The sequence below is a fragment of the Meleagris gallopavo genome, chromosome 15 (assembly GCF_000146605.3).
Source record: "Meleagris gallopavo isolate NT-WF06-2002-E0010 breed Aviagen turkey brand Nicholas breeding stock chromosome 15, Turkey_5.1, whole genome shotgun sequence".
Taxonomy (NCBI): Eukaryota; Metazoa; Chordata; class Aves; order Galliformes; family Phasianidae; genus Meleagris; species Meleagris gallopavo.
In genome coordinates, this window is record NC_015025.2 from 13,077,538 (window position 1) to 13,091,551 (window position 14,014).

General features: G+C 51.0%; 1 protein-coding gene across 3 annotated transcripts in view; it reads left to right on the top strand.

The window, feature by feature from the left end:
• Nucleotides 1–1,471: 1,471 nt before the first annotated feature.
• The window catches only part of FLT4 (fms related tyrosine kinase 4), a 31,935-nt gene continuing 19,392 nt past the window's right edge, over nt 1,472–14,014 (top strand). For all 3 annotated transcript variants that reach the window (XM_031555729.1, XM_031555731.1, XM_031555730.1), the window contains exons 1-8: nt 1,472–1,620; nt 6,487–6,761; nt 10,467–10,579; nt 11,429–11,591; nt 11,804–11,943; nt 12,592–12,760; nt 12,840–12,957; nt 13,399–13,550. In XM_031555729.1, the coding sequence (XP_031411589.1) occupies nt 1,487–1,620; nt 6,487–6,761; nt 10,467–10,579; nt 11,429–11,591; nt 11,804–11,943; nt 12,592–12,760; nt 12,840–12,957; nt 13,399–13,550 (1,264 nt within the window). In that variant the 5' untranslated portion in view covers nt 1,472–1,486. The remainder of the gene's footprint in view (nt 1,621–6,486; nt 6,762–10,466; nt 10,580–11,428; nt 11,592–11,803; nt 11,944–12,591; nt 12,761–12,839; nt 12,958–13,398; nt 13,551–14,014) is intronic.

The following is a 14,014-nucleotide window of genomic DNA, read 5'->3' on the forward strand; positions in this document are numbered from 1 at the left end:
CTGGCTCATTGATGACACTGATGGCTGTCTGTGGAACCAGCCATGGCAGGCGGGGCTCCATGCAGGCAGAGGAGGGCCAGGGCGAGGGAGATGGCGGCAACGGCCTGCATCCTGCCGTTGCCATGGGGGCAGCCATGGGGATAGCTGCTGCGGAGCCACGCATGGGCGGGAAGGAAACGGAGAACAATTGGGCAGAAGGAGGCCGGCAGGCTCAGCCCTGCAGTGCTGCTCGGCACGTCCCTCTGCAGCCCCCGCAGCAGCCATGGCTTCCCCGCGGCCTAGCTCTAAGCACTGCCCCTCCAAGGCCTGGTGTTGCTAGGGACTGGCACCCTATTGATGCCCCTGGTTGCTGAGGGCGGGTTTGAGGCTGTCCTGAAGAGTGTGGCAGGGCTCTCCTATTAGGAGATTTGCATCCGTAGGCCCTGGTTTTGGAGGAGAGGCCTCACGTGGCATTGCTGCGGCTCTGCCAGGTTACTCTGTGATTGATAAATGGGTTTAAATGGTATGAAGGAAGGAGTCAGACCTGAGCAAGCTGCAATTGCACAAACCTCACACGTCTATAAAGATCAAGCTAGCAGCATATTTATTGCATTCCTTTCTTCCTTAGCATTTAGTATCTACCTGAGTCACGTTTTCACATTTCACAATTCTATTTTTTCCCCTCTCTGGTTAGTTTGCTCACTCGTCTTACAGTCATCAAAGCTTTTTTTTCTGCATTATCTTGTATCCCCAGAAGCTGGAGTTTTAAGATAAAGATCATGAAGCAATGACAGTTAGAAGCACCGTGCTAATGGAAAACAGCTCCGAGAGTAACCGGTACTTCGAGATGTTTGTCCATGAGCAGCTCGCACGGTGCGTGTCCTGCACTGCGTGCCGGAGATGTGAGCCCACCAGGAGTGGGACTCTCCCAGACGAAAGCTGGGAGAAGTGTGTGATAATGTGTTTATCTGCATCTCCTGTGAGTCTGGATAGTTTCACTCCTGGAATTCCTGTCCCCCATGGCACTAAGGGAAGGGCGCTGCTGTCATCCCCAAAGGGTCAGTCCGCTTCAGGTGACTGCCTGTACCCAAAGGCAGAAGGGCCTGCTGGCCCCTGAGAGCCTCTGTACAAATCCAAGAGCACTTGTGATCCCTTTGCAGGTGGATTTTTTGTAGCCTTGATTACTTTGATACAGAAAAATTGGCAAGACTCTGGTTAGCATATATCATTTATCAGCGCTGCAGATGAGTTCAGCCTAAGACATCTGGTAAGGAACACCTTGATGCCCTGGTTTCTAATCTTTCATTCTTTTTCTGGCATTGGAGTGGCATTGAGGGACGTGGTTAGTGGTCATGATGATGATGGATTGATGGTTGGACTATATGATTTTAGTTTTCTTTTCCAACCTTAATGATTGTAAGGTGAGAAGTTTGCTTCAAGAGGCTTTGTTCCAGTCCAGGCTCATGATGCCCAGCTGCTGCTCACATCAGTGGGTCTGCAGTAGCAGATGTCTGCATCACACCCTATCTCTTTTCTCTCCACAGATCTGGTGAGCAGCTATTCTATGACCCCTCCTACTCTTAGTATCACTGAGGAAGAACACATCATCAACGCCAAGGACACGCTGACCATCACCTGCAGGTATGGTGCAGGCAAGCACAACTCTGCCTATAGACCACTCATAGCTGGTAAGGAGCCGCCAAGGAGAGTCAGGGGGATCTTAGCTGCAGCATACCTGTAGATAAGCATGGCTAGTTAGAAATCTGCTACATGAACCAAGTGTGAATTAATCTAATCAATTAATTGAAAAAAGAAGCTGGAGGCATCTCAAAGGAGATGGTGTTAACCTCTATTGGAGTCTTGCAGGCAGAAGGAAGGCAAACACTTGCGCGATCTGATGGCTTCCTTGTAAGTTCTTCAGGGGAACTGGCCTCCTAACTCTCCTGGTCTTGCCTCTGATGTTTGTTCTCACCTCATCACAGTGTTGGAGTTGTAGTTCTGGTTTCCAAATTTGGCAGATTATTTGGGGGGCATGGAGAAATGCCCGTAGGAGGAGGCGGGGCTGCAGTTGGTGTTGGTTATGAGAGGCTGCCAGCTTTTCTATAAAGCTGGGATTTCATTCTCTGCTTTGCACATTTGAGGGTGAAGGAAGAGAAGCCCAAGCCAGGCTGGGTCAATAACTCCTAGGGAGGAGCTGGTCATTTTGGAGCCTGGCTCTGAGAATATGTTGTGTCTGAACTGATTTGTCCCTCACTGGGGCATTTGACTGTACATGTTCTCATCACTACTCCTTATCTTGGAAAACACATTAGAGAGAGAAAAAAAAAGCCGAGCTGGAGTTTCCCTCCAGCAGCTGAAAGCAGATCCATGCCTGGGATCTGAGTGCTAGGGCTCAGTAGGGGTATAAATTCAGCATGGGCCTCAAAAGGGTATTTCTCAGTGTTATATATAACCACTAAGCAATTACTACAAACACTTGGCTTGTATTGTGTTCACATCTTGTCGCAAACATATTTAACTTTCTCTGGAACAGATGGCATTACTCTTCTTTGTGAATCAGTTCTCTGCCAGGGAATAGAGACAGAAGAAAGGCTGCTTGATGCTCATACTGAGCTGATTCCACATGGTCTGGGAAGCCAAGTGTCTGTGGGCTTGTTCATAGAGTGACCTGAGGAGCTGTGGTGTGTGCTAGGCTGTAGGAAATGCATGACTGGGCTGTGGTCAGCCACAATCTGCCATGGAGAGTGTGGAGAGGGAGTTTGGAGATCCTGGCTCTTGCTGTGCTGACTCTCTGCAGACCCAGCAAGACTTTCCCAGGTCACCCTGGACATGTTTGGCCACAGCCTCCCACATTGGCTGCGAGTACCACACACAGTGAGACAGACCTGTGTTCTTGCTGCAGCTTCAGGCAGGGAAGCCAATGGGAAATTGGGACCTGCAGAGACAGCCTTGTGTTGCCTGCAGATTGATCCAAGGCTAAAAGACATTCTGAAGTTGGAGGTGTGGTTAAAGAAAGTGTCTCTTGCGGTCAAGCATGAACAGACCTATTTAGCACCATGAAGCGAAAAGCCTTTCTTTTCCTGGATGGGAAGGATGAGATTGCCCTTTCTTTGTGCACTTGCTAGCTGTCAATTAGTATGAAGGAGAATCACAGTGGGAAAAAATGTGCCCCTCTGAAGTTGTGCAGCATCCTTCGCGCCACCCACAGGTGACAAGTCTCAGCATGGCTCTGAGGTTCCCCTTCTCCCTGTGAGATCTCAAGCCTGTGTTTGCCCCACGCCTTGAGAAGATGATTTTGCCTGTGGGACACTATTACTACTTTTGAATGAAAAGTAAATCTTTCCTGGTCCCTGGATCTCTAATTACACCCAGCTGCTACTCCAACCTCTTCTCTGGACTATGGCCCACGCTGGGAAGACCTGGCTTGTGTTAATGGGAGCTGAAGGGAAAAACATGCAGACCACCAAGAGAACAGGCAAAGAAGAGGGTGATGGGGCAGGGTAGGGCAGAAACAAGTACAAAATCAAATCCAGGATCCAGAGATTCTTTGCTGAGCATCATGTTGGAGGTGGCTTTGGTTTGACCCTGGTTCTTCCCTTGAGAACAATGTCCTCTGGCTGCTCTTCGAGCTGCCCTGGAGCCAGGAGCACAGGCTTGCTCAAAGCAGCACTGCAGCAGAAAACTAAGCCCAAATCCTCCCGCATGAGGCTCCCTGCAGACCTTTTCAGCTTCACCCACTGAGTGTGAGAGTCCCACAGCTGGCTGCGCTCTCAGGCTCCCTCACAGCTCAGCCTGGATCTCCCACACTTGCAGCTTAGCAGCCCCTCTCCTGCTCCTCCTTGCCCCAGAAGTGTCAAGAGGCCATGCCAGGCCATGGGATGTTTCTGGAGCTGAGCATTCTTCACAGAAGCCCGAAAACACAGCACACCCACAAGGACTCACTGGGTGCTGAGGTTCCCCCATCGCCCAACACAGTGCGTTCATCCAAGCAGAGCAGAGGATCTGGGTAGGAGCATTCCAGCAAATACAGATCGTGCCATGGCTGGCTGGAAGCCACAGTGATGTTTTAATTGAGGCATGTAGCACAGCAGGGTGAAGGGACTGATGGACAGTATGTCTTTTATTAGCTCCCATCCTGAGAAGGAAGGAAAAAAAACATTGTGCATCTCTGCATTCATGCTCTTGTCAGCCTGCACGGGGAGAAGCAGAGCTTGTGCCCTTCCGACTCATGAATGTTGGAGCGGAGCCTGCAGGAGCCAGCTGCGCCACAGCAGAAACTTATGGAGGGATCAAGCTGATCCTGGCCATGCCAGCCCCATCCCATCCCACGCCACAGGTGCTGGGTACCTGGAGGGAGAAGGAGAATCTCTGAGCCGTGGTGTTTAGAGAGGAAAGAGCAAAGTTGTCCTTTGCTGCCCAGTGACTTGTTCATAGAGCTGACTCACAGATGTTTGCGAATGCATAAAGTCTGCTCTGGCAGAAAGGAAGTATTTGACCCCGCAGCCCTCTTGGCTCCTGCAGAGGAAATGAGCACTGCAGCGGGGATGGAGGAGCCTGAGGACAAGGCAGTGCCCTGCCACATGGCTCTGCAGCAGTGTCCGGGGCACGTACCACACCTGCTGCTTCTTCCTACGGGTGTGCGACTGCTGTGAGCATCCTCTGGGCTGCTGAGGGGGAATCTGCCTTATCTCACCTCAGCCCAAAGCCACAGCCAGCTTTGCCATCATACCGCATGCGGGAGCTTCAAAGAGGATTGAAGAAAAGCAGTGCCAGTTGCAACGACTCCCTTGAAGAGCATCTGTCCTGAAAAAGATTTAGAAAAACAGCTGCAGAGAAGCCTGCAGTGCATCTGTTTCCAGCTGGCATCAGCAGGCTCCGTTGCCCAGAGACACCTTATCACAGAGCTGAAAGAAAATAACTTGGGAACAAATCTTCAAAGATGACAGATAGGTGGGAGAGAGCAGTCCCAAAGTGCTGCCTGGACCTTTTCCCAGACACACAGGGCAGCCTCAGAGAGAAATCCAGGTGAGCCTGGCCTCATTCCTGCATTCATCTGGTCATCTTTACACACCAGAGACACCAACTTGGACTCACATTAATGCCTTTACCTTCTGTGTCCCCGCTGGGTCTGGTCAAGCAGCAAATGATGCAAGGAATGTTTTAGTTCAGCCCACGGGCTGGTTGTCAGGGCTGTTTGCACTGGCCCATCCGTGTTTATATAAATACGTGTCACTCAGCTACTGCTGGCCTTGATGGTTAATAAAACAAGTAGGTCTGATAATGCGTGAAAATCCCAGCGGGTAAACAAACAGAAAGAGGAAACACTGGAGACTTGTACAATTACCCTGCTGCACACCGAGTGCCAAAAATGCCTGAGCAAACGCAAAGGGCTTTGGGGCTCCTTTGCTCAGTTGGGAGTTGGAGCTCTCAGCTTTGCCTGGGGCCAGATACCGCTCTGTGCCTGGTGCAGTGGGTGTATGGCTGCAGCAGCAAAAGCCACGCTGTCCCTTGCAGTCAGGATCTCGCTGTGGTGACACTTGTGATTTGGCTATGCTCAGAAGCATCTACCCCAGCCCTGCTCCAAGGATCTCCAGGCTGAGGAGCTGCTTGTCTCCATCTGCCTATTCCCAAATGGCATAAGAGGTGACTCCAGTATCCCCTAATATAACAAACAGTGCTGACAAAAAGCCATTTTTGTCCCCCAGCTGTCTCTTGAGATGTCTTCTTTGTTCCCATCTCTTTTTTGCACATTTTTCAGTGACTTTCGGCTATGCTGGCAGACATTCAGGTGTGGACTGCGCTGTGCTCTGAAAGGGGCTCTGATTTCACGGAAGGAAACTTCCAGCATGGCATGAAAGCTTGGTTTGTTAGTAGTAAACAAGAGCAGTCAGAGCAAGCTGTGGTAGGGTGCCTGTGTGTGTGTGTGTGCATACACCTCCCATGCTGGGCATTCTTGGCTATATATAAATACACATATGCATGCTCGAGCTGGAGGTTTCTTCTCTATCCCTGACTCCTTCCTGCTTTTCTCTTGTTTTCTCTCCAATCTGCTTTCCTTCCCACTCCGTTCATCACACAGGTCCCAGCCAGCAGCTGTGCTGAGCCAGGGGAACTTATCACGTCCATATGCATTCTTAATAGCTCTGAACTCTTAATAACAAGGGGGAATAGAGAATAAATGGGTTATTTCCCTCAGGATCCTATATGGCTCCCTGTCCTGGCATCAACAGCAGTAGGATGAAGTCACGGGAGGGAGTGATATCTGACAGCCTGGCATGCCCAGGATGTGACCTGGGGAATGGGACTGGCCTCTGCTTGCCTTCTCCTTGCACCTGTTTCCCTCTGCGGAAGAGGGCTGTTCCTCCATGCCCCAGCCTGAGAGCTGAGGCTATTTGGGACGTATGCAGGGCCATGCGTGTACGTGGGAGGGAAGCAGTGGGCTGTAAAACCCCCACCGTGGTCACTCTAATTGCCCCAAAGCTAATTCTCCTTTTTGCCTATTTCCAGAGGCCAGCATCCCTTGGAGTGGTCGTGGCCTGGGGGCAAGGTGGACCCCAGTGGGAAGGAGAAGGAGATGGAATTCATGGCCTCAGCAGCGCCCAGTGGAGGCCGGGCAATCCGGGAAGAGGACTGCGAGGGGACGGGCACGAAGCCCTACTGCAAAGTGCTGGTGCTGACGGAGAGCCAGGCCAATGACACGGGTTACTACCGCTGCTATTACAAGTACATTGATGCCAAAATCGAGGGCACCACAGCGGTCAGCTGCTATGTCTTTGTGAGAGGTAAGAGCCATACGGTGAGGTGAGTGGAGGGCTTGGGGCTGGACTACATGCACCAACACAAAATCAGACAGATTAAAGATCCCGCTTGCCTCCCACACCCCCTCCCAGTCTCCCAGGGCTGCAGGCTTGGGGAAAGGACCAAGGGCTGCTCCTCATGCAGGAATCAATATCCGTCCGTTTCTAGGGGATGGCAGCAGCACCTGGGATTCAATTATGTCCCGGCCTGGGGGCATTGCTCCAGCAGGGCTGGAATGTAGGAATTTAAGGAGCGAGAGTTGAGTCTCAGAGATGCTCTGGCGCTAAAAAAAGCACAGGATTTAGCTTCTGGGCAGCTGGGGGGACTCTCAGAGATGCTAGAGGCAGAACAGGGCAAGGAATGATAATGCTCCTTAAGCAGAGAGGAGGAGCAGCACAGACCCACTGTGTGCAGCCTCCTCGGAGCCACAGCCCCACATGCAGTCTGCACAGGGGCTGCCATGCGGGCAGCATTATGAGGTGTGTTTTGGAGGAAAAGGGCTGTCTGCCAAGCTTGGAGCTGCGACCTCAGTGCAGCAAGGGGCTGCAGGGGCCCATTCTCAGCTTTCCCTGTTCCTCGGGGGTCCCCCTGTGCTGTCCCCCCACCGCCTGCAGCAGGATCCAGCAAGATAAACGAGCGCTGTCCCCTGGAAGCAGTTGGCCAAGCTATTTCTCTTTCCGCCCCCATTTCTTAGAGTTGGTGCAGTTGTCACGAGCCAGGCAGGTCACGACATACAGGATGCATTTTTCAGAAGTCCCAGGGCAAAGCCAAATTTACCTCTGCAACTGTGCAGAGAAAAATGTAGAAGCAAATCAGAAAAAGCTGGGCAGCTGCTGGGCAGGAATTGGGGTCTGTCTGGGCAATTGCCTCCTCTTCACGTGGGCGCTGTTGCCCATCCTAGAGAAGAACAGAGCTTCTCTGGATCTCAGGAATGTTGGGAGGAGGCGTCTGTGAGTTGGACAGGGATATTTCTTTGCTCTTGAGCCTTATATCGAGGAGAAGGCAGAGAGCTGCTTAGGCATGCAGCTGAAAGAATAGCCTTACAGGCTTACGTGCAAGGTGTGCTTCTGCAAGAGCCTGGTTTGTCTATGGATGTGGATTTCCCTTTGTAAAATTTTGGATTTCAAACCTCCTGGAACAGTCAGGTGTGGATGTAAGATCCAACAAATGCCACTTTGTCCCCTTGTTCACCTCTTCTCACCTTTGGCCTCATCTACAGCTCAGTAATGGTTCTGTTTAGCAGAGAGCAGCAGTGTGCATGTGTGATGGAGCTCAGGGGCAATAAATCCCATGCTGTCAGGGTGCATGGGACTCACAGCACCTGCGTACAGCTTGTGTGCAACAAATCCAGACAACATCTCATAGCATTGCTTCGCACATGATTGCAGAACGTGTTCATACTCATTCCAATCAGGTTGTGCCCTCTTATGGCTACCAAACAGCCAGGAAAACTCAAGATCCTCCTGGGTAGACTTTCCAGGCAAGAGAAGTGACATGTCGAGGAAAACCCAGGAATACAGTAACTGTGGTCACTGCAGAACATCCAGATAAAACCCTGCCTGTTCCTGCTGAGCTGGACTGCAATGTGAAACTGTCCCTGGAGAGTTTGGAAGGGCTGATGTAAGTGTCAGGGATGTTTGGAGACAGCATGGTCAGACCACAGATTTATCCACCAGCCTCGTTTGTCATTTTAAGAGCTTGGTGAAATTGCCAGAAACAAAATATCTGTACTTGGCTGAGAACATGGGTTCTTCTGTATTTTTTTACCTGCAGCTCAGTTCTCGAAATGAACTTTTCACACGTGTCTCATTTCTCACATGTCTGGTTTGGTGTGTATTTTGTTGCCTCTACAGATAGTGCTGTAAACATACAGAATGCTTCATCAGAGTGAAATAGGATACGTACAGCCCCCATCTCATCAGGCTTAGCATATATTAATGAAGGAGATACTAAATTATTCCCATCTGACCCATTAAGACAGCCTTATAGAAAGTATGTGATGGGATCAGAGAGGGGAGTTAATGCATGAATCACGAGCTCGTTGGCAGCTGGGGCTGCCCAGTAAATCAGTGTATTCTTGGCTGCCCTCTGAGCTTGGAAGGGACCTTGTAGTCTCTCACCTCTGCCAGTTGTGTGTCTCCTCCCTCTCGTGTGCCCAGAGCTTGGGAAAGGAATGAGGAACATGTTCACGCTTTGAAACAAACCTGTGATTTAAGAAGCCCTGTGTCAGGACTCTAGGAAATAAGAATCCTCTGGGCATCCATCTTTTCACGAAGAACTCAGCATTGCATTTCCTATGCATGGCTTCTTTCCCCAAGCTGTAGAAGAAAAGACTTCACCTTTTGCTCTCTGTAACTACCTGAAGGGAGGTTGTAGTGAGCTGGGGTTCATCCTCTTCTCTTGTTTGACTGGTGATAGGACTGGAGGAAATGGCTTCAAGCTGCGCCAGGGGGAGATTTAGGCTGGACATTAGGAAATACTACTTCTCTGAAAGAGTGGTCAGGCACTGGAATGGGCTGCCCAGGGAAGTGGTGGAGTCACTGACCCTGAAGGTGTTCAAGGAAGGTTTGGATTTTGTGTTGAGGGATATGGTTTAGTGAGAACTATTGGTGATAGGTGGATGGTTGGACTGGATGATCTTGTAGGTCTTTTCCAACCTTGGTGTTTCTGTGATTCTGTGATTGTACTCACTCTAGAGTAGGTCTTTGCAGTGTGACTATGGCTGAAGCAACAGTTTTCTAATTAAAAATTAAAATAAAATTACGTGCTTAACAGTTTGAGCACTGAGTTGGAATGGGTTGAGGCCAACGTGATTGGAGCAGCAGGATCCCCAAATGGGGATCATTACTACGTACATCTTGGGCAGTCATTTTAGTTGGTTGGTTTTAGGGATTGTCTAGCAGGGGAAAAAAATCCCTTCCAATCCAAGCCAGTCTGTGATTCTATGATCAGTTTGGTGCCCGGCACAGTGGCTCAGAGCCATGGTAGATCTCTGCATGCTGCCACTGAATCCCTTCCACAATGGACCCAAATTGAGTTTGTCAGGTTTGACACATGCAATATGCTGAGCAAGACGGGACAGCCTGTCCTGCCAGCACTTCATTGTGGTGCTGGCTCCACGTGGAGGAGCACAGCGTACCACCTCTGGCCTCACTAAGTCATTTCAGGGTGGCTTTGCTCTTCCTGTCAATATTTGTGCTTGCAGCAGTTGGGAGGCAGTGGAGTGGCAGTCCTGGAAATCTCAGCTCATCTGTTTATCTGCCGGCTGGGCCGGCTGCAGGATGACATCTGCATACCATTGCAGTGCAGCTCACTTCCTTGCCCTGGAAGGTCGCTCTGCCTGCCGCCGCTCCTGCACTGGCACCAGCTTGGCAGGCGTGGAGCCCAGCAGGAGACCCAATGGTTTGGCGAAGGTTCAAACCCAGGCCTTGAAGGGGCCAGGAAAGGGGAGGTTGTTTCCAGCACTGCCCAAATGTTGCAGGAGCTGGCCGACCTGGGACGCACCCTTTGCATTCACGATGTGTTTGCTGCTGTGGACATCACAGATGGGGCTGATCAGCCCAGCACCACTCCCTCTGGCAAGCTCACAGTGTGTTAAAGAAAGCCAGAAAGCCTTCTATTCTTGTGGTTCCTTCCACTTCTCCTCTTGCTTCTGTTTAGTTGTCCTTCTCTTTGTATCTCTTCCTTAGATTTTGAACAGCCATTTATCAACAAGCCAGAGACACTCCTCATCAGCAAGAAGGAGAACACTTGGGTGCCGTGCCTTGTGTCCATCCCAGACCTCAACGTCACGCTCATCTCGGTGAGATGCTGCAGAACAACACGCGTTGCATTTGTTGTGCATTTGTAATTGCCTGAGTGGGAGAAGTACAGACACTGCCAGGAATGGAAAATGCATGAGATACATTTTCCATGGAAAATACAAGCCACTGGCTTCCTCGTTTTATTTGCTGGTTGAGGCTGTGTTGTCCAGTTCCTTTGGGCAGACCCCACAGGTTTCCTGCCAGCTTTGCACCTCTTCCCTGGCTCTCTGAAACAAAACAAGACTTTGATTTGGTCCCATAGCATCCCCTGCTTGCTCTGATCTCTGTGAGCTGAAAACCCCCTAGGTAGTAAGCAACCCCACGGGGAAGGAGGCTGCAGCTCTGGGGCTGAGTACTAAATACAACTCAAAACAACTCTATTATCAGCTTGCTTATGCCTTTTTTTTTTTTTTTTTTTTTTACTCTACAATGCAAATACATCCTTCCAGGATGAGTGTTACTATTGTACAAAGCCCTCCAGGGACGCTCCGGGGGCCAGGGGCCTTTCCCTTGCCCGGGAAGGACACTACCCAAGGTCAGACCCCATCCCAGTGAGGCTGATGTTTGGGACATCAGCATCAGTTTCCTTAGCTATCACTATCATTTTCCATTCCTGGAAGTCTCTGTCCTGCTCTGCGGATGGGGAGGCTTGCAGTGCAGGATACAGCCGCTTGGGGTATAGCGGAGGCTGTGATTCCTAGATGACAAACCCTTGGGGGAGAGAGCAGGAGACCAGCATAGCATAATGCTGCATCATTTCTTCCCGCAAAACAGAGATGTTAGCCAGCATGAAGGGTGGGAATGCTGTTATCCCCTCATTTCACTTGGGAAAATGTTGTTTTTTCCAGCAAAATTCCCTCATCCACCCTGACAGGAAAGTCATTTTCTGGGACAACAAGAAGGGGATGCAAGTACCCACTCAGCTGATCAGAGATTCCTTGTTTGTCCAGTGTGAGACTGTCATCGACAAGAAGGTCTTCAAATCTAATTTCTTCATCATCCACATAGCAGGTGAAAGTCTGGGGAAGTGGGGAAGTTTTGGCCCTGTCCTCTAGCTGTGTGCCATGCTGAGGTATCCTTAGCAGCAGCAATTTATACCCAAATCTCCTGTAACCACACAGTTGGAGATGCAGATTCCATGCTTTTCTGCTTTCCTGAGACCCACACCCCAGCTTCAAATAATTAATAGATCAGAAATATCTTTTCTTGCCTCTCTGCATCAGGGGTTGAACTGTATGACATCCAGCTGTACCCCAAGAAAGCCATGGAGCTGCTAGTGGGAGAGAAGCTGGTCTTGAACTGCACAGTGTGGGCCGAATTCAACTCTGGTGTCCGCTTCCAGTGGACGTACCCTGGCAAACAGGTACTGCTGCCCTCTGAGTCATCCCATCCTGCCCATTCACTGTTCTTCTTGGCAGCGTTCACAGGGCTCTGCTCCAGGATCCTAACCATGCTGCGTTCTGGCGTTCTCAGAGAACTTTTCCACTTTTCTCTCCTGCAGCAGGAAGCAGGCAGAGAGAAGACTCCTTCTACTTGTAGAAAGCATGTTCCTTTCTTAAGCATTATACCTCTGAGGAACTTTTGGGCAAACACTGGCTTCACTTCCACCGGTACAAATACAGACCAAACATCCTAGGTTTGAAAGGAGCTGTTCCAGCCTCGCAGCTTGAGTTACCAAGAGCCTGCAAAGGGATCCCTTCCCTCTGTTTTTTCCCTCTGTGGTAGAGTCTGGCTCTTGCAAACAATTAAACACTGGAGTTCCCTGAAGGCATTATGGTGTTTGCATACCTATAGGGCTTCTACCTAGTGACCTAGTGGACCCGAGATCAAAGCAAACCAGTGCTAAACTCTTAGCCCAGCTTTGGTTGGTCATCACACAAAGCTCCTTGCCTTCACAGTCAGTCGTGGAGATGCCTTTCTGGAAGGAGGCAGCAAGAAATGCAGATATGAAGAGCCCATCTACACAACCCCATCCATCTGATGCCTTTCACGCTCTGTTCTGTTCCACCAGATGCAGCGAGCGGTGATAGAATCTGAGCGCCGGTCCCTGCAGACACACACAGAGCTCTCCAGCATCCTGACCTTGCACAACGTCAGCCAGCAGGACCTGGGCAGGTACACATGCACTGCCTCCAACGGCGCCCAGATGCTGGAGGAGAGCACCGATGTCATCGTGCATGGTAAGACACCTTCTGCTCCCTCATCGAACCGCAGTCTGACTCCTTGCACTCCCCTCCACACTCACCTCTTCTCTTGCAGAAAAGCCCTTCATCAACGTGGAGTGGCGGAAGGGGCCGGTGATAGAAGCCACTGCTGGAGACGAAGCTGTGAAATTGCCGGTGAAAGTTGTGGCTTACCCCCCACCAGATTTCCAGTGGTAACGCACCTTTCTTGGCCCAAGCCGCCCTCTCTTCTCCTCCCTCCCCTGGCCAAGGAGGAAAACCAGGCCAGCCTCCTTGCTAGGTCCCTCTGTGGCCAAGATTGTCCCAGATGTCGCATTCTCCCATCCATGGAAGGGCTGCCCATATTCTTGGGATGTTCCCCCATGGCTCAGCAGCAGGGAAGGGAAGGAGGGGAAGTCTGGTTAGGGTCAGGTTGTGTAGCGCATCGTGCTGCACTCCCACCAGAGCTAGCTGGAAGCTTTGCACACAAACCCTGCTCAGGGCAAAGCCGTGACACCTCCAACCTCACATCCTCACAGCAGCGTGCAGGCCTGTAACTCAGGTCTGGGGAAAGCCCAGGGGTCCCTGCAGAGAGGACCGTGCTTTGTTGAGACACTTCCTCCCCGTGGCTGCATTTTCTCTCTGCCTCCCTGCAGGTACAAGGACGGGAAGCTAATTCCCAAGCAATCTCAATCTTCAATGCAGATCAAGGATGTGGCAGAGCATCATGCTGGGACGTACACGCTGGTTCTGAGGGACAGGCTGGTGGGGCTGGAGAAGCGCATCAGCCTCCAGTTAATTGTCAATGGTAAGGGAGGGGCTGGGGTCAGGGGGAGAGTGCTGAGCCCACAGCCCTGGCCTTTGGGCTGCTCTGAGACCAAGTGCCTGGTGCTTTCCTAAAGCAGTTGCTACCTACATCACCTCCTTCAGCCTAATGCTGAGGGATGCTCTGGTTACAGCAGGGCTAGTTGCCTGTGGTGTGGGCAACATGCCATGGAAGTGGAACTCAGGACACTGAAGTTTTGTTCCTGCTTCCACTGCTCTGAGCAGAACGCATCCTTGCTCAGGGGGCTGTTTCCCAACTGCTGTTGAGGATGCTGCTGAGAGTGATCCTAACTGATGGAGACTCATGAGCAGAGTGGCTGCAGCACACATGAAGCCTGGGGCTGGAGCAGTTCTCTGGGTGCCCTATGGCTTTCTCCTGGCAGAAACTGGTCATTGTCACGGAGAAGTCAGGTGCCAGCGCAAGAAGCAGTAGAAGGACACTGCTGC